The 24886-nt window shown below is 29.6% G+C and overlaps 2 protein-coding genes across 8 annotated transcripts in view; both read left to right on the top strand.

The window, feature by feature from the left end:
* The window catches only part of LOC111676869 (embryonic polarity protein dorsal), a 33419-nt gene extending 12485 nt beyond the window's left edge, over positions 1 to 20934 (top strand). For 2 of the 7 annotated variants that reach the window (XM_023437866.2, XM_046945953.1), the window contains exons 3-7: positions 1551 to 1599; positions 11654 to 12067; positions 12138 to 12316; positions 12387 to 12781; positions 12847 to 15827. In XM_023437866.2, coding sequence (XP_023293634.2) covers positions 11673 to 12067; positions 12138 to 12316; positions 12387 to 12781; positions 12847 to 14913 — 3036 coding nt within the window. In that variant the 5' untranslated portion in view covers positions 1551 to 1599; positions 11654 to 11672 and the 3' untranslated portion in view covers positions 14914 to 15827. The other 5 variants (XM_046945986.1, XM_046945978.1, XM_046945970.1 and 2 more) reach the window with 5 other exon arrangements.
* A 436-nt stretch (positions 20935 to 21370) lies between these two features.
* Positions 21371 to 24213, top strand: LOC124421430. The gene is made up of 2 exons (XM_046956597.1): positions 21371 to 22709; positions 22763 to 24213. Exons 1-2 carry the CDS (start codon positions 22437 to 22439, stop codon positions 23105 to 23107), a joined length of 618 nt encoding a protein of 205 aa, XP_046812553.1. The 5' UTR covers positions 21371 to 22436; the 3' UTR covers positions 23108 to 24213.
* Positions 24214 to 24886: the final 673 nt, after the last annotated feature.

Genomic DNA, 24886 nt, shown 5'->3' with positions numbered 1-24886 from the left:
TTTGGGGTCACCCAAATGTTTATATGTTTATGAGTGTTGTTTTATATTCATATTAAAATTAGACTAATTTTATTTTAAATTTATCATTAAAAATATCACAATAATTTTGTATTTTCTTCGAATAACTTTTCCTGTTACGTTTTGACATACAATAGAAAAGTGACAAAAAATATGTTTCTATTGAAGATAAATATATGTAGTTTTTATTAAATACCAAAAAATAAGTAAAATTTTATAAATTTATTTAGTTCATTGACCCTTTAGCAAATAACTATATGCAAACCAGTTTTATTTTTTAATTTTAAATAAATAAACATTATCTATAAAGACCCTTCTGCAAAGTTTAATAAGTATAATCGGTAGCTTATCTGGTTGTTTTAAAAGCAACCTCCTATTCCTTTACAATATCGACTATATAAATATCTAAATTACTCATTTATAGTTACTCTGTTTAATAAAAATTAAAATAACTCTTCGATTGGAACATAGTTTATATGTATTGACGCTAAACTGACTACTAAATGTCTAAAATTGATTAAGTTAGAGTTATATGTATTTAATTATTTTTAATTTAATTAATAAATTTAAGTACATTTGAATGTGTTTATAGCTTATTTTGATAATAGCTAACTATTTTTTTAATTATATAATTTTTTTAAAATAATATAGAATCACGAGACATTTTAATGTACAAGATCGAAATATTTTGGGGACAAATATAAGTGAAATTAAATGGCAACACTGGGGCATACATATGTACATATATAACTACAAATATATTTATGTATAATTGTTTATGATCATTTCTTCTTGTATGGCACATTTGTGAATCTCTCAGAAAATTCCCATAAATTTTGGCCTTTTTCCAAAATTATTGTTAATGTCCAATATTTTGAATTTTCATACAAATATACATAATTTAAAATTTGTATGTATTTATGTAAATTTGTATGTACAGCATTCATATATGAATGTACATACATATGTACATATTAACAACTTGTTTTATTTGTTTTGATTTCAGATTTTTTTGTTTTTGTCTTTTTCTGTGATATAAAAATTTTATAATATATATCCTCGTGTTATTGGTAGTCGAGTATGTACATATGAATGTATGTATGTATGTTTTTGTGTACATTAAATATAAATATTTTCTTTAATATTTATATAGTACATCAACATATATACATACATACATATATTTTTCAAGATTTTATATATATGTTCGTACATATTTTTAATGAATATAATTTCTCAATGAATTTTCGTGATTCATTTGAAAACAATTTCAGTTTTTAAGAAATTCTTTGGAAAAAATTAAGAAAAGTTCATTCCTCTAATGCGTGAACATTTAAAGCATTTTCAATAAATTTTCTTTTTTTTTTCTTTCTTAATTCGTAAAAACAAAAAATGCATTTCATACTTATTTTGTTGAAATCTTTGGAGATAATGTTTATAATTTAACAATTTAAATTTTAATTTTTAAATAGTAGTAGTAAATATTTATTATTGCAATTAATATATAGATATTTCCATTACTTTTATTTCAGATCTACAAAGCATTATGTGAATAAAATCATCATTAAACAAATACAGAATGTAAGTAATATGTATGGCGTTTAATTCGATTTCGATATTTATATTTGTAAAAAACTTAGAATTTTACCACAGAAGAATGTCCAACATAGGTACATACAAACTTAACAACATAAATAAATTTCTACTACATATTAATATTTCATACATAACACAGTGGGGCAAAAAGACATTTTTTTGGGAAATGAATCTGACTTTTCTAAACGGTTATTTCGTTCAGAATAAAATTTTATAAGATAGTAAACAAAGGGTATTAATTAGAGTTTAAGTTTTGAAAATAATCCCCAAAATCCTACTTTAAAAAATTTAGAGTACTATGATTAAAATTAGTGTATATTTTAGTCAAATTCGGAAGGGTACAGATTCATTATTCAAATAATAATGAACTTTTCAGAAAAATATATATTCTTGAAACGTACTTTTAGTAAAAAAGTGAAATTTTAAATTAAAAATCGTATATTATTGTATAAATAAAATATATTTCTCTAGGTACTTAGTACCCACTATAAAATTCAAATTTTATAAAAAAAAACGTTCTTTTTATAAAATTGTGGTATCTTTGGAAAAAAATTAATCACAATGAACATAACAATAACATTATTTTTTAGGCAAATGCGACAGAAAATGAAAAGAACTGTGCTGAAGTTGTTGAAAATGAAGATATTGATTCTGATGAATCAGGAGAGTTTGATGAAGACTATGAAGCAATACTTCGTAAAAATAAATCCGCAAAATCAGTGGCAAAAATAGTTCTTAATGAACGTAAAGGAACTGGTTCGGTTGTTTGGGACTATTTTAGAACACATACGCAATTTTAAAATCTAAATAATCGTTGTCATGAGTTATATTTATTTTGATCTCATTTATAATAAGTTTGTTATTAAGTGAATTGAGTTTGCCTTTTGCTTATTAATTAAATCATTGTATTTTGTTTTAAAATATAAGGTTTCCAAATATGTTTCATGTGTACAAAATACAATTTCTTGAAAAACTCTAATGTACATTACAAAAGTTGGTAACCCTGTAATTTAATTTGCTTGACAGTTTAGAAAAAATATTACATCAGTTCTTGAAAAGTATGAAGAATTTCGCCTTAAATTTATTAAAATATAAAATTAAAATGATAAATAAGTGTTGTGAAGTGCGGTAAAAATGATCCAGAATTTTGAAAAACGAAAACAAAATTTAGAGGAAAAAACATAAACATGAAGTGAAGAGCGGACAAATGTAATCAATATTAATATTAAAAAAAAACGAGTGAAAAAATTGTGCAAAATATTTACATTGTATTATATATATTTAAATATATTTTTTGCTTTTTAATATTTAAAATATCATTAAATATTTTTTTACAACAGAAATTGCAATAAATAAGTAAATTTATGAAAATAATACGAGAAGTTAATGTGCAGGTTATGTGCGCGAGTTATGGGTAAATTAATTATAATTATGATCTCAAAAGACTAATTCAGGGGTACCGCAAAGCTACGTTCTTTCTCCTATCCTATTTCTTATCTTCAGTTTGCTGTTTTATCGATACTCTAATGGAATGTGTTCCTCTGAAATTAGGGAACTCGTTCCCGATACCCGTATATTTTTACGTACATACAACTGTCTTCAAGAACACCCCCATTTGTGGTCGATTGACCAGTGGACCGCACAACACATTACAGGAAAAAATCATTCTTCAGCCGCACTGTTCGTATGTGGAACAAAGTATTCCCCGCCACTTTCAATGTGAAAAGGTTTAAATCAAATGTCCACAAACACTACTCCCTCTATCATGCCTCCCACAACCTATTTTCCTAGTTCTAACACAATGGACTGCATAAGTAGGGGTCATCCTCTGAGTGCTGGTCCGAAAAAATAGAAGATCATGTGTTAAATTTAAAGTTTTCATTGGCGAACAGATGGACGGACATATGTAAATCGACTCAGGAAAATTATTGTAGGCTGATTGGTATACTTTAAAGTGGGCGTAGAACTAATATGATTGTGCCTTACAAAACCTTCCCACTAAGGTTCTTATAACGAACTCGTTTATAACGAATCCTCAGATAAAATAAACTTTAGTTCCTCGATTACAATTTCATTCACTTTCCTTTTTTATAAGGAACTTGTACTTCTAACATACTTGCCTACAAAATTAAGAAACATAGAAAGATTTACAAAAACATTCAACATTTGTGTTTACAATAGACAAAAGGACAGATAGAGTAGATCTTGATATAATAACTGGCTAACTGTGTTTCTAATAACAGACATGGTAGATCTTGATATAATAACTGGCTAACTGAGTTTCTATTAACTTTTAAATCTTCAATTCAACATATTTTTTAAATCATTTGACTAAATAAGAATACACCTCTTTTTTCGAGTGTACAAAAATAGAATGCATGTGTATATACGACAAATACTGCGATCGGAAAAGTGAAAAACAAAATCTTTCATATACAAATTGTTTTCGTGTTGTCAGTTCAAAAGCTTAAATAAAGAACAACGGATGGTCGTGATACCGGAAAAAAGAAAATTTTTCAAAAAGTGAAATTCAAAAACGAATGAAAACAAATAAAAAAACAACAATTTTATTGCAAAAATAAATCACACTTTATGTGTTTCAAAATCAAACGGTTTAACTGATAAAATGCATTAAAGCAAAAGAAACCGAAAATAAAACTAATAAATTTGAATTGATTGTAAATTAATAAAAAAACTAAAAGATTCAGTAAAAAATTGTCTACCAATACTTTTGTTCACTCACTCCTTTAGAACTTAAACACCTCAAGTGTTTCCAAGCGATCAAGTGTGCGAGTGTAAGTGTCAAGTGCTTTTTTTATCCAAGTACCTAATCAATCGCCCGCCAGTCTTCTTCGTCAGTAGTTAAACAGTTTAATTGTTTGCTGCCGTTTTTTTATGATTCGCATTGAAGTGGTGACGGTCTCGGGCCAGGCATATATGTATGTACTTGTGATCGATTAAATATTTTAATGGTGTTGCAGGTGTATTAATAGAGAGATAATATTACAAAAACAACAAGAGCTACGTAAAAATAAAAATATTAATAAAATCAAGGTGATTAGAAACAGTCAATAGTCTACATATCAATACGCTTAAGCATTTTATCTGTTTATCATTCTATTACCCAATTATTTTATTTATCTACCTTTATAGAGATAAATACATGAATTCAATCGAATAAAATTTCAAATCAAAAAAAGCATGTACGAACGAACGGCTTTCTACTCATCTAAAGAAAATGTATACTAGACTAGATATTTATTTATTTATATTATATATTTTATTGTAAAGTGACATAAAATGAAAACGAAAAAAAGGCAAAATCATTTAAGCAGCCGATTATTTTAGCATGATCAAAATGTTGGCTTTAATCCAATTGGCCAATTGAGCTTCTAAAGACGGTCTACAATAGAATTTTTACGAAATTCGCTTTTTATTATTTGTTTCTTTGCTTAATATACTAATTAAAATCATGACATCAAAATAATAGGAATACGTCAAGGCTATTAGATATTCACAAATGTTCTCAAACAGATGTTTGTGAAGAGAATCATTTCTAATATATAAAAAAGATTTTAATTATAACAGTTTTTAGTTCTGCAATATATGGAGTTTTTATTTTATATAAAGTTTTCTATAATTCGGTGAAAATTGAATCACGTTTAACTCAAGGCCCAGTACAAGACCCCTTTGTATTACTTAAACTATGTTCTCACCTATCAAATATTTAATGAAAATGACATTCATTTGCATAAAGATAATATATATTTGTTTAGGAAATCGTGTAAGATCAAAAAATATTTATAAACAAACAAGTCGGACATGGCCGACCAAATATCAGCAGTAACTCATAAAAAGTTACGTCTTTTTCGTCAATTATTTTATAGTTGTGAATGTAACTTTATAAATGTATAAAGCAAGCTGAAATCCAGTTTAAGGAAGTTTTATATAAACTTTAATCACTTTGCCATATTTGAACCTAGACTCCTTTAAACACTCTCTTGACTTTTCAAATTATGTGAGGATCGCTCTATTATTTAATCTAATCTAACTTCCAAATTAACCCCCATATTCATAAATGCTTAATAAAGTTATTGATGGTTTATTGATGACAATTTTGTATGAAAAATGTGCGTAATAAACCTAAAGTAAACAATTTATATCTTTATAAATATGGGGAAAAGACTTTTAAACATTCTCACACTTGGTGTCAAGTATCATCAGTTTTTATTAAAAACAATTTACGGCTTATGTCAAAACGACACATGTCAAAATTAGCTAACTGTTTTTTTTTTTTTTTGAAGATCTAATATAAAAATATTTAATAAGTTTTCATCATTAGATCGTTTTAAATAAATTTATATTTGACTCTTATACAAAATTATAATTCAAATTATAGGATTTGAAATATAAAATTTATTTTCACCACATTCTTAATAAACATGATTTAATGACGTCAGTTTCTAACAATAAACATCTAGTGGTCAAGATGCTGAAGGTTTGATTTTTTAATAAAATATCATTATACTGACTTGCAAACTTTTTTGCGCAAAAATTGTACAACATTTAGAAAAATGTAAAAGTGTAAAATGATAAGTGGTGCTATTTTAGAAATTACTACTTCAACTCTCCTTACAATATAAACTTCCACGTCTTAAGGCCTATAATAAAGTGTTAAATTTATAAGTATTTATAACCCAAGAAATAATTCTATGGTTTGTGTTGGCTCAATTAAGTCGACTTAGTTTGATCAACAATAAATTTATCTACTTGTTAAAAACAAACAAAAAAATGTGAAAAATAAAAAAAAAAATAATTTTTCATTTGAAATTGTGTAAATATTTTTAAAATTTCGTCATTTCCGATGGTTTGCAGCCAACATATATATATATTTTTTTTTAAATAAAATTTTTAAATTGCCAGGCGCTCATCAGCAACCTTATGGCTGCGTGGGAATTGTTCATTAAAATAAATCAATTTCGATTTTTCACATACAATACCAATTGTTTTTCTTAAAATCGCACCTACAAATGCTATAATGAATTTACTCTATAATAAATTAATTATTTAAAAAAAATGGCAAACGGTTTACTTGTAATCTGATCAGTTTTTAGTGTAAAAATTAGAACCAAATATTGTTTTGTTTGCTGTTTAAGCGCTAAAGTATGAAGTGCTAAAAGTACTTTTAGCTAATTGTTTAACTTAACTAAAAATTTGTAAACAGAATAAATGTTAGATTCAAAAAGTACCAGTTCAGAAACAAATATTTTTCCTACAGATTTATATTCACTTAGGACTCTGAACTTCTAGGTTTAATATTATAAAAAAACTAAAAAAAAGTAGAAGTGAAAGTAAATGTAAAAGAAAGAAAAAGTACTAAAAGTTCTTTAATGTTCCCAGGTTTTCATTTCCTTCGGGCTCTACATACTTAGTTTCATGTTTCTAGGTTTAAAATATTTGCTATTTTATGTATATTATGTATATTATATAAAACTTCCCTTTACAGGTTTGTAGTCTGGTGGACTTTTTTAGACAAACATTTTAATATCAAACTACTACAGTGAGTTCTGTCCCAGTAAGTAGGCAAGTAATATTGGAGAAAAGTGTAAGTAGTTACTTCTTGGGTGAATAACTACTTATTTTTGTTCGACGATGACCAAAAAATAACTGGTTACAAATCTCATTACTCGACTTTTCTGGGTTAAAAACTAGTTTACAGTTAGTTTTTATGTTTGCTAAGTGCATTTTCTTACTCAATGCCCCATTAAAAAGTAATTTTATCATTCTATCTGGAATGGTTTTCACCCAAATGTAAATATCAACATTTCTTGAATAAATTTACAAAATCGACTACGGTTAGAAATAATAACTAATTCCTTATTCAACATACGATATAGACAATTAACGACAACTCATTACCAAGAAATGTATGAAATAACTACATTACCTACAATACTCATTACCAAAATTTGAAAATATTTTACTGGGGCGTACATGCTGCTTAGGTTTATGTGGTGCTATGTGTACTACCTTAACCAAGGCTCTGGAAACTTTTCTTTACATTAGGCGAACTGGCCAAAACTGGCATACCAGAAACTTTGAAACGATAAACCTATATAGAATGTCTTGGTCAAGTGGAACATTAGAGCAAATACCAGTAAGAATATGTTACTACACAGATAGCTCTAAATTGGCGGACAAAGTGGGCTATTGAAAACCCACAAACATAAATATACCACAGTTTACCTATTAGCTCGAGGAAGTTAACCTGACGTGCGGAAAACCATTTGACGCAAATAAAGCTGAATTAAAAATATGTTTGAGAGAATCCCATAAGGCTTCTTTGAATAAAGTAACGGCGGGTAGAACCACAAAGATCCGACAAGAAATCTCCTCAAAATGAGCAAGTCTGAAGTTAGTATGAGGGTACGAATTCTAAGTGGATACACAGTATTACAAGCACATCTATGCAAAATTGGACGGGCTAATTCAGACGAATGTAGGGCAGTGAAACTCTGGAGCACTTTATTCTCCACTGTCTGGCATTCGTCGAAGTTAGATCCAAGTATCTTGGAAGTGATGTTATATCGGAAATAACACAATTTCCTGAAAAGTAGCGCACCACAGGCCCGATCGTGGCCTAGGTGTATTTTTTTTTTTTTTTGATTTGATGTAGTGTACATCCTTCTATCAACTTAAACATAGGTTTTCATTTCAAATTACGAAAATAGGTTTTTATTGAATAATTTCCTTAACTGCTTAATTTTATATTTCTAGTTTCAATATTAAAAAAATTAACCCTTAATACAAGAGTTAAAAATAACACCACAACAGCATATTTCATTTTTAGAAATTAAAAATTTTAAAATAAATTTGTTGCATATTTTATTTATTCTATCTGAGATAATTTTTAAATATTTGGATCCCGAAGATATCTTAGATCTCCAGAAAATTGATTTCAACAATACATGGACAAACGAAAGAATAGCTAAATCGACTCCGCTTTCTATAAGAACTTGGAATACATGTACATAAAGAATATATGTACAATGACAAACTTTTATATAGCCTTCTCCGTCTGTCTGTGTATAACATGCTCAAGATTAAACGAAACAATAGAATTTAACCAAATTCACCCCAAATGAACTTCATTTTCCTAAGTTGTTTGGTATTGAAAATGAGCAAAATCGGTATACATCAGAAAGAGTTATGAATCACCACACTTTTGTTTCTTCATGAGAGCTTGACATTGGTGGAAAATTGGTTCACAATTTCATATACCTCCCATACAAATGTACATATTCCCGGAAAAAGTGTGTTTTGTTACAAAAAAAATCCGTTATAACATATCGATGTTCACAAAATTTTAAAGACTTAAGTTTTATGTAAATATGCCAAGGAAAATTTTTTTCCATTGGTCTATATTTAGTCATAGCTCCCATATAAGGGAGAACATCGATATCTTCACAAAATTTTTAAGATTTAAGTTTTATGTAAATAGAATTCATGTCAAGAAAAAATTTTTTCATCGGTCTATAAATGATCATAGCTCCAATACAAGATCCCTTCTCGGAAGCCATTTTCGACGTTGATGTACAACAATATGTTTGAAATTAAAATATAATAGAAAATGTAACGTTTGTAATGTTCAATAAATTTTGCATTTGCAACAGATATAAGCTATTCAAATTTGGGGTTTTTCTATTAAGATATATGAGAAACTTATTTTTACAAATATTTACCAAAAAAAATTTTTCAAAAAAAAAAAAAAATAAATAAATAAAAATAGCAGGTGGAGGTTATTTAAGATTCGACACGGCCGAATATAGCACTCTACTTGTTTATTTTAATTTCGTAATATTTTAAAATTTTTTGAAATAGAAGAATTTATTTGAAAGAGGTGTCAAGGGTTAATATGGGCCTATACATATCAATTTTGGTAGAGGGTTTAATGTTTATATTAAAGTTTTTATACCCACACCACTATAGTGGGGAGGGTATTATACGTTTGTGCTGATGTTTGTAACACACAAAAATATTGGTCCAATACCCATCTTAAAGAGTATTAAGACATGTCCGTCCATCCGTCTGGCTGGCTGTCCATGTAAACCTTGTGCGCAATGTACAGGCCGCAATTTTTTGGACTAAGCATATTTTTGGCACAGGGACGAAGCCTATTGAAAATGGTTTAAATCGGTCCATTATTTTACCTAACCCCATACAACCGTACCTCCCGATTTGGGCTTTTTATGCCATAATTACGCCAAATTATACTATTATCTCTCTAAAAATTTACACAAATAAGTTTTATATAAGTATAAATGACACTGCCGATTTTCGTAATGATCGTATTTGACCTAGCTCCCATACAAACACCCCTCCATGGCCGACTATACTTTCTTACTTGTTTTATGTCAAATTTTATCATGATGTAAGTGTTTACAAGTCGTTATTGGCCTTTAAGTAATTTTTTGAAAGTAACTTTGTATGGGGCTAGAATTGCCAATTGATAGTACTTGAGAATAGTGCTTGTACATAGACCGGCAGAGTCATGTACAGAAATTGCCACCGGCGCATAAGATACGAGGCACTTTGTCTTCTTGTGCCGGTTGGTATACTCCAAACATAAGGTTAAACAAAAACGAATTTTGGATTATGTTAGTCTTGCTCTAGCATAGCTGGAACTATCTGTTAAAAATTTCAGTAAGAAATTTAAGAGAAAAATATTAAGTGTTTAAAAATAGTTATTAAGAAAAATTCTAAATGTTACCTCAGATCCGACTATTTTAACCTCTAATGTCTAACCTGATGAGTTCTGTTTTTTTTTTGCATAAATAATTTTCAATTTTTCAATCAATTTTTGATTGATGAAATAAATAAATAAATAAATAAATAATTTTCCAGTTAAGATCTATTTGTTAATAATTCAAAATAATATACAGTTTATTTACATATATACATGTATATAGAAATTAATAAAAACATTTTAGTTTAAATCTAAAGATATGGAGGCCAGCCAATGTCCATTTTCAATGCAATCAGTTGGTACGATTTTTTTCTCGTTTTTCTTTTTGTATTTCATACTTGACGACGAGTTACGCAAATGTTATTTTTATCAAATTTTCCGGAGCTAATAGAGACAATTTTGTCGCAACTCGACTTTTTTTTTTGTTTTGGGACAAAAATTGTGTTACTTACTCTTTTGAAAACAAATAGATGAGAACCGAAATTTTACAATAAAATAAACTAAACATACAAAAATACATATGTATGTATCTTGAAAGAAATTATTGTGCACAATTTTTAATAAAACAGTTTTTGTTTTACAACGTAAAAACTTAAATAGTGTCGGTCCAATAATAAAGTCTTCCTCGAAAGACAATAGAAAGGTAGAGTAGGGTGTTGGAAAAGAAATACTTAATAGGTATAGCCATAAATAATTTTTGCGTTTTGCTGTCTTCTTGTGGTCCATATACCCATGGATCTAAATGAGTATGAAATCGAAAAAGAGAGTGAGAGAAGAAAGTTTGCTATATTTTCTTACTTTTATATTTGGCAGTGTAAAACGCTTTGATATGATTTTAAATCTTCAGTATCTTTCGACACTTTCGTCCGTAATCACCGCATACAATATATTTGTAAAAAATAAATAAAAAATAAAATAAAAATAAAAACGAATAAGAAAATAGTACAGAAAATATATATTTTTAATAAAAACTGTTTTTCATCTCAACTAATAGCTTAATGTGTGAGTAAGTGAAAGAATGCGTAAGTTTGCTTCTCTATCATTCCACTATTCTCAAGGAGAAATATTGAAATAGGTATTTGTTGTTGTTATTGTCGATTGTTCTGTGGTCGACGTCGTCTGGATTATTTTTAGACTATATTCATCATTATACCGTCTCAAGACATAAATTTATGTACAACATGTACATACGTATAGAACAAAATTTTGCAAAATACTAAAATTTAACTATTATTAGTGTAATTAATTTTTTCTAAAGTTTACAATTTAATCGCTTTAACTTTTTTTTTACAGTTGATATTTTGATCTACTAATGTATCAAAATCCTGCCAATAATAACATTTTAGTTGGAGGAGGAGGAGCCGGTGGCGGTGTGACATCTAATAATCCAAACGCTCAAATTATGGATCCAATTCAACAGCAGCAGCAACAACAACAGAATATTAATTTTAATGGAATGCAACCACAACAGCAACAACCCTCAAATAACAACAAAAATGTACGCAAGAAGCCCTACGTAAAAATAACGGAACAGCCGGCAGGCAAAGCTTTGAGGTTCCGTTACGAATGTGAAGGGCGTTCAGCTGGTTCTATACCAGGTGTTAATTCTACACCAGAAAACAAAACATATCCCACCATTGAAATTGTAGGCTATAAAGGGCGTGCCGTAGTTGTTGTATCATGTGTCACCAAAGATCAACCCTATAGGTAATATATCCACTATTAAGAGCTCTTATATACGAATGAGTGATTGACAATTATGCATTTTCTTTTTTAGACCTCATCCACATAATCTAGTCGGCAAGGAGGGTTGTAAGAAGGGTGTGTGTACGCTTGAAATCAACTCAGAAACAATGAGAGCCGTGTTTAGTAATTTGGGTATACAGTGCGTCAAAAAGAAAGACATAGAGGCAGCGCTTAAAGCTCGTGAAGAAATTCGCGTAGATCCATTCAAAAGTAAAAAATGCGTTTTAAAGTTTCTCTTATACATTTTATTAATGCTCGAACTGTTTATATATTTATTTAGCCGGATTTGCGCATCGGTTTCAACCCTCTAGTATTGACTTGAATTCAGTTAGGTTGTGTTTCCAAGTGTTCATGGAGAGCGATCAGAAGGGTCGTTTTACACAACCACTGCCGCCAGTGGTCTCTGAACCAATTTACGACAAGAAGGCCATGTCTGATTTGGTCATTTGTCGACTATGTAGTTGTTCCGCCACAGTGCTGGGCAACACACAGATCATTTTGTTATGCGAAAAAGTAGCCAAAGAAGATATTTCCGTACGTTTTTATGAAGAAAATAATGGCAAAACGATATGGGAGGCATATGGAGAATTTCAACATACCGATGTACACAAACAGACTGCCATAGCATTTAAAACGCCGAGATATCGCAAAATTGAAATAACAGAACCCGCGAAGGTAAGCATGTTCCAGATTAAGGTTAAGATTGTTGTTCAAATTAATCACTCTTTGTGTATTTTTAGGTGTTTATACAACTGAAGCGACCATCGGATGGTGTTACGAGTGAACCACTTCCATTTGAATATGTACCCTTGGATTCAGGTAGGAAACGATTTTTGGATCTTCGTCGGAACCTCAAGAGGAAACCCGACTTAGATATTTTCCAAGAAATTCTTGCTAGCGAGATAAAGGAACAAGAACCAATTTCCAATGAAAAAATGGAGGTGATTGACTTAAATACTCCAATCGCTGAGGAATTGCCAGCATCTCAATCTCAACAATCTCAAGGCGACACTGTACTGACACCGACATCTACGAACACAACGAACGTCGACGACGAAGAAGCCAAACGACGCAGTCAACAAGAAATTGATACAATTATTGATGAGAAAATGCGTGAACTTGAGCAACAGCAGCATCTACAAACACCTCAAGATCAATGCGATTCCTTGCAAGAAGTGGTGGAACTATTAAATGCTAGTCAACAGCACCCACAAGAGGGAAATCAACATTCAGTAATGGATACTAATGAAAAAATTACAGAATGGATGAATTCAAATGAAATGCAAGAGTTGGAAAATCCAACTATTAATGAATCAATGGAAACCAACACCACTTCATCTACTACTACTGGAACGACTCAGGTGGCCGCCAATGATTCAGATGATAAGACACTAAGTGACCTGCTGGAACAGGTTGCCGAATTGGATGATATATATTCTGACCATGTCATACGCCGCGATACCTATAATAGTACATTGATCAATGAGTTAAATGGCATGGATTCGTGTGTCCCAGCAACTGATGGCACCCTAGTAGATGGGGGCCAAACCGCAATGGAGGTAGAAGAGAGTTTCGATGATGCTGCAACTTATAGTAGTTTACAAATTGCTTTTAAAAATCCTATTTCCATACCAATGGAAGATATTATGCCACCTACACCACCAGCTTCTAATTTACAGGCTGATTTTGAAAATGATCACTACGATCCAATAGAAGTTAGATCTAGTCCAGCATCAGCAACCTCTTCACCTCCAGCACCCGTAGTCAATATTCAAAAACCCGATATTTTAGCTCAATCTCAACCACAATTACAAACGCCACCCAGACCAGCACCCCCAAAAATCAATTCACCTCATATGCATGTTACGGCCGCCGAAGAAGAGAAATTACCACCTCTACCACCAAAACGCCTACGCAAACAAGATAGCAATGCTGAAAATCGCTCAATTGAAGCGAATATTGGCGGCACTTTAGATCGTAAATCACGCCAACAAACTCCTATTATAATTATGAAAACGCCAGATCAGTCTCCACCTACTAAACGTCTGCCACAAAAACCTGGTGCTGGTAATTCCAGCACCTTGCCGAAACAAAAGAAACCGGGCTTCTTTTCCAAATTATTTTCACGACGTAAAAGCAAATCTGATCTTAGCCAAGCTGGTGACCAAACAGCTGGTTCAAAGGCCGGATCCAAAGCAGCTAGTCCAACTGTGAGCCGAGAACCCAGCATTGGTCATTTCAATTTGAATGATTCTAATCGTGCATCTATGCGATCAATCAAGTCCTTACAGCCCATATCCTTGCCAAACTCTCCCGAGAAAAAGGTCCAAAAAGTGGGCAAACCGGTGGGTCGTAGTGTTAGTAGTGTTTCGGGAAAGCGTCCAGCTCACTTAAATGCCAATGTCATACACATTCCCCTTAAGGGTGACAGCGTCAGTAGTTTGCCTCATCAAGAGGAATATTCCCATGCCAGTACTCTAACACTCAGCAACACATTAGATCGCAAGACAGTATCGGCTCTTCAACTAGCTGACATACCGATTTGTGATGGCAATATGGAATTGGTGGCCATAACAGATCGACAAAGTTTGCGAAATTTATGTGAGGGCGAATTTAATGTCCAACTTGATCCCAATGTCGATTTAACAGAGGCTGAACATTTTGCCTTGTACACTAGCATACCTCCTCAAGCAACAGTCAGTGAATTTGATGAGACCTCCGCATACTATGCTCCAGTTGATGCTGGCGAAATTTTAACGCCCGAAGAGGTGGCAGAACGTTTAGTAGCTGCGAATCGCATAAATTAATTAATTAGAATTTGAGTGGCTGAGAAATCTCTCCACTAGTGTTTATTGTATTTGTTGTCAATGGACAATGTATATTATTATTTTTTGTATACAGAGAATGAGATTTAACGGTCCATATTATATAAATGGATTTTAATTTTGGTGGTAGTAGACGTGGTGTTAATGAATTAGGACTCCGGTCTTAACTCCCATCGTGTTTATGTCTCTTTCTCTAACTCCCTAAATACATGCATACATAAATAGAATAATATGTATGCATGAATATGCACGAGCGAGTGGGTGAATATTTGGGCGATTGTTTGTAAACGGAGCTGAAATATTGTAATCAATCTCACTCTCTCAGCGGCATGTTGTTTTAATTGGATACACTTTTTATTGTGTGTAAAATTGTTATACTGTTTGCAAATATTTGATATGTTAATATCCGATCATTTTTATTTGAAATTAAACTTGATCACATATTAACATTTTAAATATATACAAGCTCTTGTTTTTTACTTAAGGTGCTCAGTCGTCGTCATGAAAAAGAGCCCATCGAAACCAAATTGCAATCGAATATTAAAAAAAAACTATACGTATTTTATAATACTATTTAAATTTAAAAAAAAAATTTTGTACGAAAATTTTGAATAATTGTTTTTTTCTATTGAAAACTAAATTTTGTATTAAATTAAGAAAATAATTAAATAATTAATTATATAGTTATAGTAATTAATAGTGAATCTATAAAATAGTTCATTGTAAAAGAATTTTTAAAAATTAGTTTTTAAGTACATTTACAATTTCTAAAAACAAACAACAACAAGTGAAAATGTTTACTTTGAGTAAAGTTTCACCATGTATTTAATTTTGTTATGTTTATTATTACTTTTTTTGTTTTAATTATATATAAAAATAAAAAAATTGTACTCTTTTTTAGATCCCGCGCATTTGAGACGTAAACGTCAAAAAACTAACGGTGATCCAGTACATTTGTTACTACAACAACAGCAAAATCAACACCAAAATGATCACCAAGATGGTCGTAAGTTTCTGTTTCAGTTTCAATCATATATCTTATTCATATAGTATTTGTATTATCTTGGTAGTGTTTGTCTTACAATATCTTTTCATCTATTTCGTTGTAAATACTATATTTTGGTGATGGTTAGTTGTATTTTATTGTATTAATTGGTATTGGTCTATATCTATATATACATACATATGTATATATTTGGGGTATTCATGTTATTTTAGGAATAGCCTATCCTTTGTATTGTGTATTTGATATTAAATTATAAAAGTTTTGAAAAGTTGGACTGTTTTGCTTTCAGTCGGATTATAGATTATTTTGATTAATTTTTATTTTTGAAAAATATATCGAAAGAAGTGTCTAAATATTTTGTGTGTAGTGCCATATTTATTATTTAAGAATTATATTTACTTAATTTTTGTTTCTCTATTTCGAACGAGAATGTTAAACATATTTAAAAATATATTTATCATTTACTCACTCGACTGCAAAGTGAAAAATGAGGGCGTATTTTTATAAAAATTACTCAAATCTTATAAAATACAATTTGCCTTAAGTATGTATACGATTTTAGTATAAAATTTATCAAGTTTTATATGATAGAACAAATATTTTGTCCATATGTATATTCTCGGTACTCAAAACTTACTAGGTACAGAACAAGTGATTGATATCAACAATGAATGAAATGACACCATTATTTCATTTTGATTAAAAATGATCAATCGTCCACCGATATAACTCTGAAGTAATAAATACGAAAAAATTCATGAAAAGTCTTAATATATGAAATAATCAGAAATAATCAGTACTTTGGTACTTTGTATGATGTAATTGTGAAAATCGGCAGTATAATTTAGACTTATATAAAACTAAGTTTTTCCAATATTTATAGAGATACAAGAACATTTAGCATAAATTTGAGCTTAAGTGCGTTTTTCTCGGGGGTCCGCTTGTATGGGAGCTTTGTGAAATAGTTAATCGATTTCAACCATTTTCATAAGCGACCTCTAGCTTGCTCACAAAATTTACATGGACATATATACGGACAGACGGATAAAGCTTAATCGACTTGGAAAGTGATTCTATGCCGATTGTATAATAAATATTTTCAGGTGTCAAATATCATCACAAATGTATAATACCATCCCCATTATAGTTGTACAGGGTATAAAAAGTAATATTTGTTCCTGAAGGAAAGCAGGAACTACCAAAACTAATAAGATAATAAGATTGTATATGTATATGGGTATGTCAAGGTGTCGTAAGTTTTAAATTTATCTGATAGTTTAAAGTAAACATACATCGTATGTATGTATATGCGATGTAACTAAATGATGTTAGTCTAACATTAAGATTGCACAAATAATAGCTATCAAAATCTTATATTTCTAAAAATTATAGGATTTCTTAATCGCTTTAATCGTCATTATTTGTCATAGACTTCGGCTTTCCGAGGAAAAGTTTTTTTATGCTTCAAGTAATTCTGTTTAGGAAAGAATTTTTTTATAGTGTGTTTTTTAATAATTTACTACGCATTAGAGTGTCCGAGGAACGGTCTTATTAAGAATTTCATCGATGCGCATTAAAGTACTTAACATGAGAAAAATAAAAAAAACATTTTTTAATGATCTTTTGTTCTCTACCAGCATGGGTGGAGATATTGAACTTTAAAGTTCAATAAATCCACCTCCAGATATTGTCTAAAAAAAAACACATTTTGAAAAATACGGGTAAATTTAAAGCTCAATAACTTAACTTCTACGGGATATTAGTCCAATATCCGATAGTAAATTAGTAGTACGCAAAACAGACATCGAAAAATAGAATCTTTAATATAATATTTATATCAAAATTGATCATAATATTAGCTGCGGAAAATATATTTTTTGAAACAGAATATTGCGAAAATATTAGAAGAATATATAAAGCATTTTTAGAGAACCTTAAGTGAAAGTGTTCCAATGATTAAAATTTATTAAAATTTAAATAGATTTTTATTTTATAAAAAAATATTACTAAAAATAACATTTTATTAAAAGTTGCAATATCACAATATATTTACCAAACGAAACTTTGCCAATAATAAAAAATAAGTAAGATATTAAATATTTAAGTGAAACAAAAAGCTTTAGTTGTTAAAAATATTAAATATTGATAATTATAAATAAATGAGTGTAAAATTAAATGCTTCAACAAACTTCAAAAAAGAAACAAATTATATTTATAACAATCTATTACGACATACCAAATAAGATGAAAAATCTATAATAAACATTTTTATAGCAAAAGCTCTTTACACCTTTGAAAGCACATTATTATAGACACAGTGAAGACTTGCACTTTAAGCTTTTTTAAATTCTTATAATGTGGAGCGAAGACAATAATTTTCACTTTTTAGGAAATGTTCAAAGAGGTTAATTAAAAATTTTAATAAAAAAGTGTTTTCATAAAATACTTGTAGCTTAGAAAGTTTATGAATGTATGTACGTATGTAGCAAAATTAATGTAAAACACAAATTAAACAAAAATTTGCTCCATTTTATTGAAAATAAATTTTGAAATTGTTACAAAAATATAAGTATTTAAAAATATAAAAATTTAATATAAAGTAAAATGCAATTAAAGCAAATATGTGAATCAAACATTAGCAAATTAAATGATTTTTATATAGTTTATGGTCAAAAGTTTTTAAAATTTTTAAATAACAAAATATAGAGAAATTGTATGTAGTAAAATAAAATTGTTTGAAAATACAAAAAATTTTTAAACTTATACTGATATTTCATATTACTAAAATTTTGAAATTAAAAATAATGTAATTTTATAAAATTTCAAATATTACATGTGTGAGTATGAATAAGTTCCTCCTTTTAAGAAAAAAATCATTTTATACTGACAAATAAACGTAAAGATGAAACAACTAGCAAAATAAATCAATATTTTTTACATTTACAAATAAATTATAATATTTGAAATAATAATTGTAGAATTTGTTAAAATGTTTCTTCATTTTTTGGAGTCAAAATGTGTGCTGCCAAGTTTTAGAAATCTATTTATGATCCACAAAATGTGTGGTCGATAAGACAGTGAAAATTTTGAAATTTATTTAAAAATTTTTAACGTTTTTAAATATATTGGTAAAACTTTTAACTCGGATTTTTTTTTAAAAATGGATTCTCTCTTCGGTAATTAAATTTTACAGTTTTCTAATGATTTCGCTTTTGTAATTTGTTTGATTTTAATTTTCTAATTTTTCTTTTTTTGCTGTAATGAATTAAACTATTAGCTTTTAGTTTTTTTTTTTGAACACTTCACCTCTCTTTCAAAAAGTTAACATATAAATTTATTTATTGAACAATTTTTAAAAGCGTGGCGAAATGATTTGATTTCGATTATATTTTTTTACTTTTTGTAAATAAATATTATTTTTTTAACAAATATTTTTTGTTTATTAAAATTAACTCTTATGCATTTATGTGTTTTATCATTTAAAATTGTTTGCATGTAGTTGGTTTATATTTTGCTTTTGTTATTACATATTTTCTATATCTTTTGAAATATTTTAATATTATACTAATACTAATTATTTTTTGGTTAACGTATATAGGCCAAGCGAATATGTCTTGCTGGAATGCTTCAAATATACCTGCGATTAAAACGGAACCAAGAGGTATAATTTTTTACCATTCTTATGACATTATTAAGTATAATACAGTTTAATGATACGATATTAAAAAATGTTCTTTTATTATATAGATACATCACCCCAGCCATTTGGAATGTATCGAGCTCCACCAGAACTAACACCATCGCCCCAACCATTGTCACCATCCAGCGCATATACTCACAATACACCATCGCCCTACAGCATTGCCTCGTCGGTCGGCGGGGCAACTCAGGGTAATCAACAATTGATTTCGCCAAACCAACAGTACAATGCTACCAATCCAGGCCCCGGCGGCGGCAATAATGTCAATCCAAATGCTGCACCACCGATGGATATTGGTGATTATAATGCTTTTGGCCAACAGACGCAACAACAGCAGCAACAACAATATCATGGCAATAATTTTGGGAGCGCAGGCGCAACCCATTGGGAGACAAAATTTAATCCAGCAGCTGCGACTGCAAACAATAACCTGAGCAATCTCAACAATACAAATACATTCACCATGCACAATCTGTTGACGCCCGCCAATGCAGCTGGTGGGCCTGGAAATGGTACAAGTGCTGCCGGAGGTGGCTGGAACTTAACTCCCAATCATTTTGTAAGTTGAAATGCTAATCTAGTTTAAATTAAAATATGTTTAAATCATTCTTAGGGGGTAATAATTACATTGCAATTACTTTTAATTAAAATTTAATAATTTAATTAAAAAAGTTTTGTCAATTACTTGACAATTATTACATGTAATTGTCATTAGTAATATCTAAATTAAATTACAATATCTTAATTGCAAAATAATAAAATATTAAAATTCTGTTCTTGTTTAGCATCCTCATCAACATCACCTGCAACAGCAGCAGCAACAACAACAGCAGCAGCAATATCAACAGCATCAAACAGGAAATGAAGCTGTGGCAACTAATAATAATGGCGGTCTTGCCAATACAGCGGTGACAAATGCTAACAACGGCACTAATACCAATAACAACAACAATAATGAACATGGTCTCAGTAATCTTCTAACCTTTGACAGCGAGCAATTAGTTCGCATCAATTCCGAGGATCAACAAATGTTGCGACTTAACTCAGAAGACCTTCAGATTTCAAATCTGTCAATATCAACATAGTGATTATTTAAGTCATTCACTCCACTGTCCTCTTCACTTAATTTTTTGTAGCAATTTTTCATTGTTCTAAATTCTTTCATTGTATTTAAGTATTTATAGATTTTGTTTAGGCAATGGAATATTATAAATAATTACATTAAAATTAATACATAATACTTATTTAAAAATAATAAATGATGATGAAACAAAAAATAAAAATAAATAAAAAAGAATACATTGTTTAACCTTTTTCTTTCGCAAAATAAACATTTTTGAAAAAACAACAATTACAAGGACCACATATATAATTAAAACATTTATACATATAATTTTTACATCATTGCCTTTTTTAAAAAGATTCATTGAAAAATTAAACTTATTTTTGAATTTTGGAATTCAACATTTATAAAATTATTTTTATTACAATATTCTAAGTTTTTAAAAATTCCTAACATAATTTCGAATTTACACTGAAATTCATTAAATCAGTTGATAACAAAGCAAGTTAATTAAAAACTTATAAATACACAGAAAAAATAATTCATATCTGGAATAATTTTGGTAATAAATATTATGAATCGAACATGATTTTTTTTTCCCAAACCATTTCATTCAGAATATTAAAAGTTCATAAAATGTTTATTTTTTCTACGATATTTATAAAAAACTACACTATTTCCATATTCAGTAGATAGCGATCTTTTATTAGCGAATTTTGTATAATTAAAAAACACAAATTAAAATGTTGAAAAACAAATTCTAAAACAAGAAAACATAGTAAAACATCTATTCCGGCTAAGTTCGCCAACATTTCATCGATTTTAATCCAAAAATCATCAAGAAATAAACAAAATTCCAAAGAAAATTTCAAAATTTTTTAACAAAAAGAAAAATATAAATTAAATTAAAAATATTTTAAGTCAAGGCCTCTAGATTTTGTAACTTGGATTCTTTTGAAAAGAAAAATAAGTTGCTATCTCTAAAAATCGACATGGCTACAAGACTTCAACGCAGCATAATGGCCATAAACATACAATTTTACAGTAAATCGAAAATTGTTATAAAAACTTTAGGTTGCATTGAGCTGACGGAGCGTCATACAGGTAAATATATTAATTACTCATTGCAGATGAAAGCTCCCTTAATGAATTTGAATTTATAGCTGAGTATCTTAAAGCCAAAGTTGAACATGTTTTGGAGAGTTTTGGCGTCGAAAAGAATCAAATTTACACTATTACTACGGATAATGGCCGGAATTTGATTAAAATGGTGAGATTATTCGACGAGGAGAATGAAAATGAGCCTGATCACACTATCTCTAGTGACCCTGTTGGAGAAATCTCTGTGTTCTCAGTACAGTCAGTGAAATGTGCTGCTCATTCCCTACAACTGGTTGTTAAGGATTATTTCGATACGATTAATAAAGATTTACTAAGGCGCGTTCGAGATTTAGCGAAGAGCTTGCGGACTCCCACTTACAGGTTTGTTATACACAATATGCATGTGATTGATACTTTTAGACAAGTTTAAAATTATTTTAGGAGCAAGACTAATAATCTTAATTTACCGCAAGTATCCATAGATGTCCAGACTCGATGGAATTCTACGTACCTTATGATAAAAAGCTTAATGGTCTACAAATCCTTCTGTTTGAAAAATGTCGATGCCGCGCTTAATTTATGTCAGTCAGAATGGGAAAATATTGAAGTATTATTAGCTCTCTTAGAGCCTGTATATGTCGCCACACAAATGCTTCAAGAAGAGCAACTATTTTTCAGCGATTTTTTTAAAATCGAAGCTTGAAATTCAGACAAGGCCCAATAGTTCTGAATTTTTAGAAAAATTAGAACGGCGTGAGAAAATGCTGCTAAATAACACAACTTTTCTCGCATCTTTATATTTGGATCCACGTCTTCAGTGCATTTTATCGAAGGATCCTTTAAAAGTAATGTGTGCTCGAACCCATCTTAAAGAACTGATCGTTCGGATTTTGAGGTTGGAAAAGCAAGTAAGTTTACAAAAACATGATATATTTTTGTTTTATTTGTTTTCTCTTTGCAGATAAATAATAACCAATTCGAAGATCTACCCTCGACAAGCAAGGAAGCTTTAGGATCTTCACCAGATGTTTTCCCATCTTCGGTGAATTTTTGCGATACATCTCAACCCCGAGAATCGCTTTTGGGACAGTATTTGAACACCTTAATTGTAGATAGGGAGCAAGAAAACGAAGAAAATGACAATGATGATGAAAAAAAGCTTTCTATGAAATCGATAATTTTTCTCCACGTCCTTTGTCGATTGATAAGTCCCTTTTTGAGTTCTGGGAAGCAAAAAAAAAATACATTACCCCTTCTTATACAAATTGGCAATAACTGTACAGTGTGTTCCTGCAACACAGGTTAGCGTGGAAAGAGCGTTCTCTGCTCTTAAATTGGTATTAAGTGACCTGCGTTCAAATCTTTCCGCAGAAAATTTGGAAAAAATTATGTTTGTTAAATTAAACAAATAATTAACCAAACATATTATATCAGATATATTCAATAAAATAAGAGACTGAAAAAAATAAAGAAAAATTGTTTAATTATTTGACGGAAAAAATAATAGTCCCCAAATGAGTTTTATTTTTTGATGGAAAAAATAAAACTCCTCAAATAATTTTTATTTTATGACGAAAAAATAAAACTCATTTTTTAACTGTTTCAATCAGACTTTTATTTTTCCGTTAAAAAATAACTGTTATTTAAGGAGATACGATTTTTATTTTAAATCATCACATATTCTGAAAAAGCACTTTAATACGAGTATATTGGTATATAATAGTATAGGTCTACGTTGACTCCAATATAGAGATTTTTTGGGTTAAAAATTTCAGAATAACTGTTATTTACAGTCCCTGTTCTTTTCACTTCTTTGGAAGTCAATAAACACCACTTCCACAGAAGGTAAATAAATTCAGTTAGTGCCACTTTTGAAGTGGTAAAAAATGTTATTCTTTTGGAAGTATATCGTTTTATTTTTGCTGGGGCACCTCTATAGTGGGGAGGGTATTATGCGTTTGTACCAAAAATATTGGTGCTACACCCACCATTAAATATACCAATCGGCTCAGAATCGCTTTCGGAGTCGATTACGGATTATGTCCGTCCGTTTGTGTCCTTGCAATTTAATCGAAATTTGGCACATACTCTTCTTTTGACCCAAGGACAAACGCTATTGAAAATGGCTGAAATCGGTCCATTATTTCGCCTATCCCCCATACAACCGTACCCCCCCGAAAAGGGCTTTCAGGTTCATAATTTTGTAAAATCTTTAACTATGTCAACAAATGACTTGAAGATCAAAAATTCACATATAAACACTAATAACACGATTAAATTGTACATAAATAATGTTGAAGTAGACGTAAACAACTCACTGGTGTAGGGTATCATATTAGTCGGGCATTCACTCTTACCTGTTTTAATTAGATTTAGAGCTCATTTAAGGTTGATTTCAAGGAAATCCTTTAAATCGACCTATATCTTTATATAAATATTTAAGTAAATCTGGTGTTTTTGATGGTACTCCACTAGTAAAGTTGAGGAGCTTTAATGGTATAAAATGATCTCCTTCAGGGTATAAACAGTTTGAGTATTTTATGGTCTCTACCAGTCTCTCCCAGCACACAATAGATAACTGCAAAATTACACAAAGTAATGCATTATACAATTACAAATGAGACGCAACTCCGTCGAAAGCCAGATAACAAACACGAGCCAGACCTTCCTTAAAAAAAAATTAATGGAGATGACGTGAGAGTAGTTCTCCAACTCAGACCTGAATTTCAATATTTATGAATACTGAAATTAACGTAAAAATTCTGAGTGAAAGAAAAACAGATATCAGATTTGGTTTAAGTAGTTTAAAAAATATATTACGTTTCTCTATGTGTAAAAATACATTAAAGTCATTGGAATTGGTCTTAAATATTTAAACAAACTTAGATTTCGTTGGCCAGTACAACTTTTTTTCAACAAAACTTTAAATTTAGTTTAAAAGACGTAAGTTTTTTTTAAGTATAGTGCATTTTAAATTAAATTTTAAAGCAGTTACCGTAGCTTGAATTGTATTTAGGTTGGTAAGCACTAATGTATTTTTTAATGGAAATTGAAAAGATTGAGACATACTGTCTTATTTATAAAC

The sequence above is a fragment of the Lucilia cuprina genome, chromosome 2, assembly GCF_022045245.1.
Source record: "Lucilia cuprina isolate Lc7/37 chromosome 2, ASM2204524v1, whole genome shotgun sequence".
NCBI classification, from domain to species: Eukaryota; Metazoa; Arthropoda; class Insecta; order Diptera; family Calliphoridae; genus Lucilia; species Lucilia cuprina.
Note: the sequence above shows the minus strand (reverse complement) of the source record. Positions and strands in the feature narration are given on the sequence as shown.

Coding starts and splice junctions, on each gene's coding strand:
- LOC124421430 (XM_046956597.1), top strand. CDS start 22,437: ATGTCGCCACACAAATGCTTCAAGAAGAGCAACTATTTTTCAGCGATT. Junction 22,710..22,762: donor TTTTGAGGTTGGAAAAGCAA/GTAAGTTTACAA, acceptor TTCTCTTTGCAG/ATAAATAATAACCAATTCGA.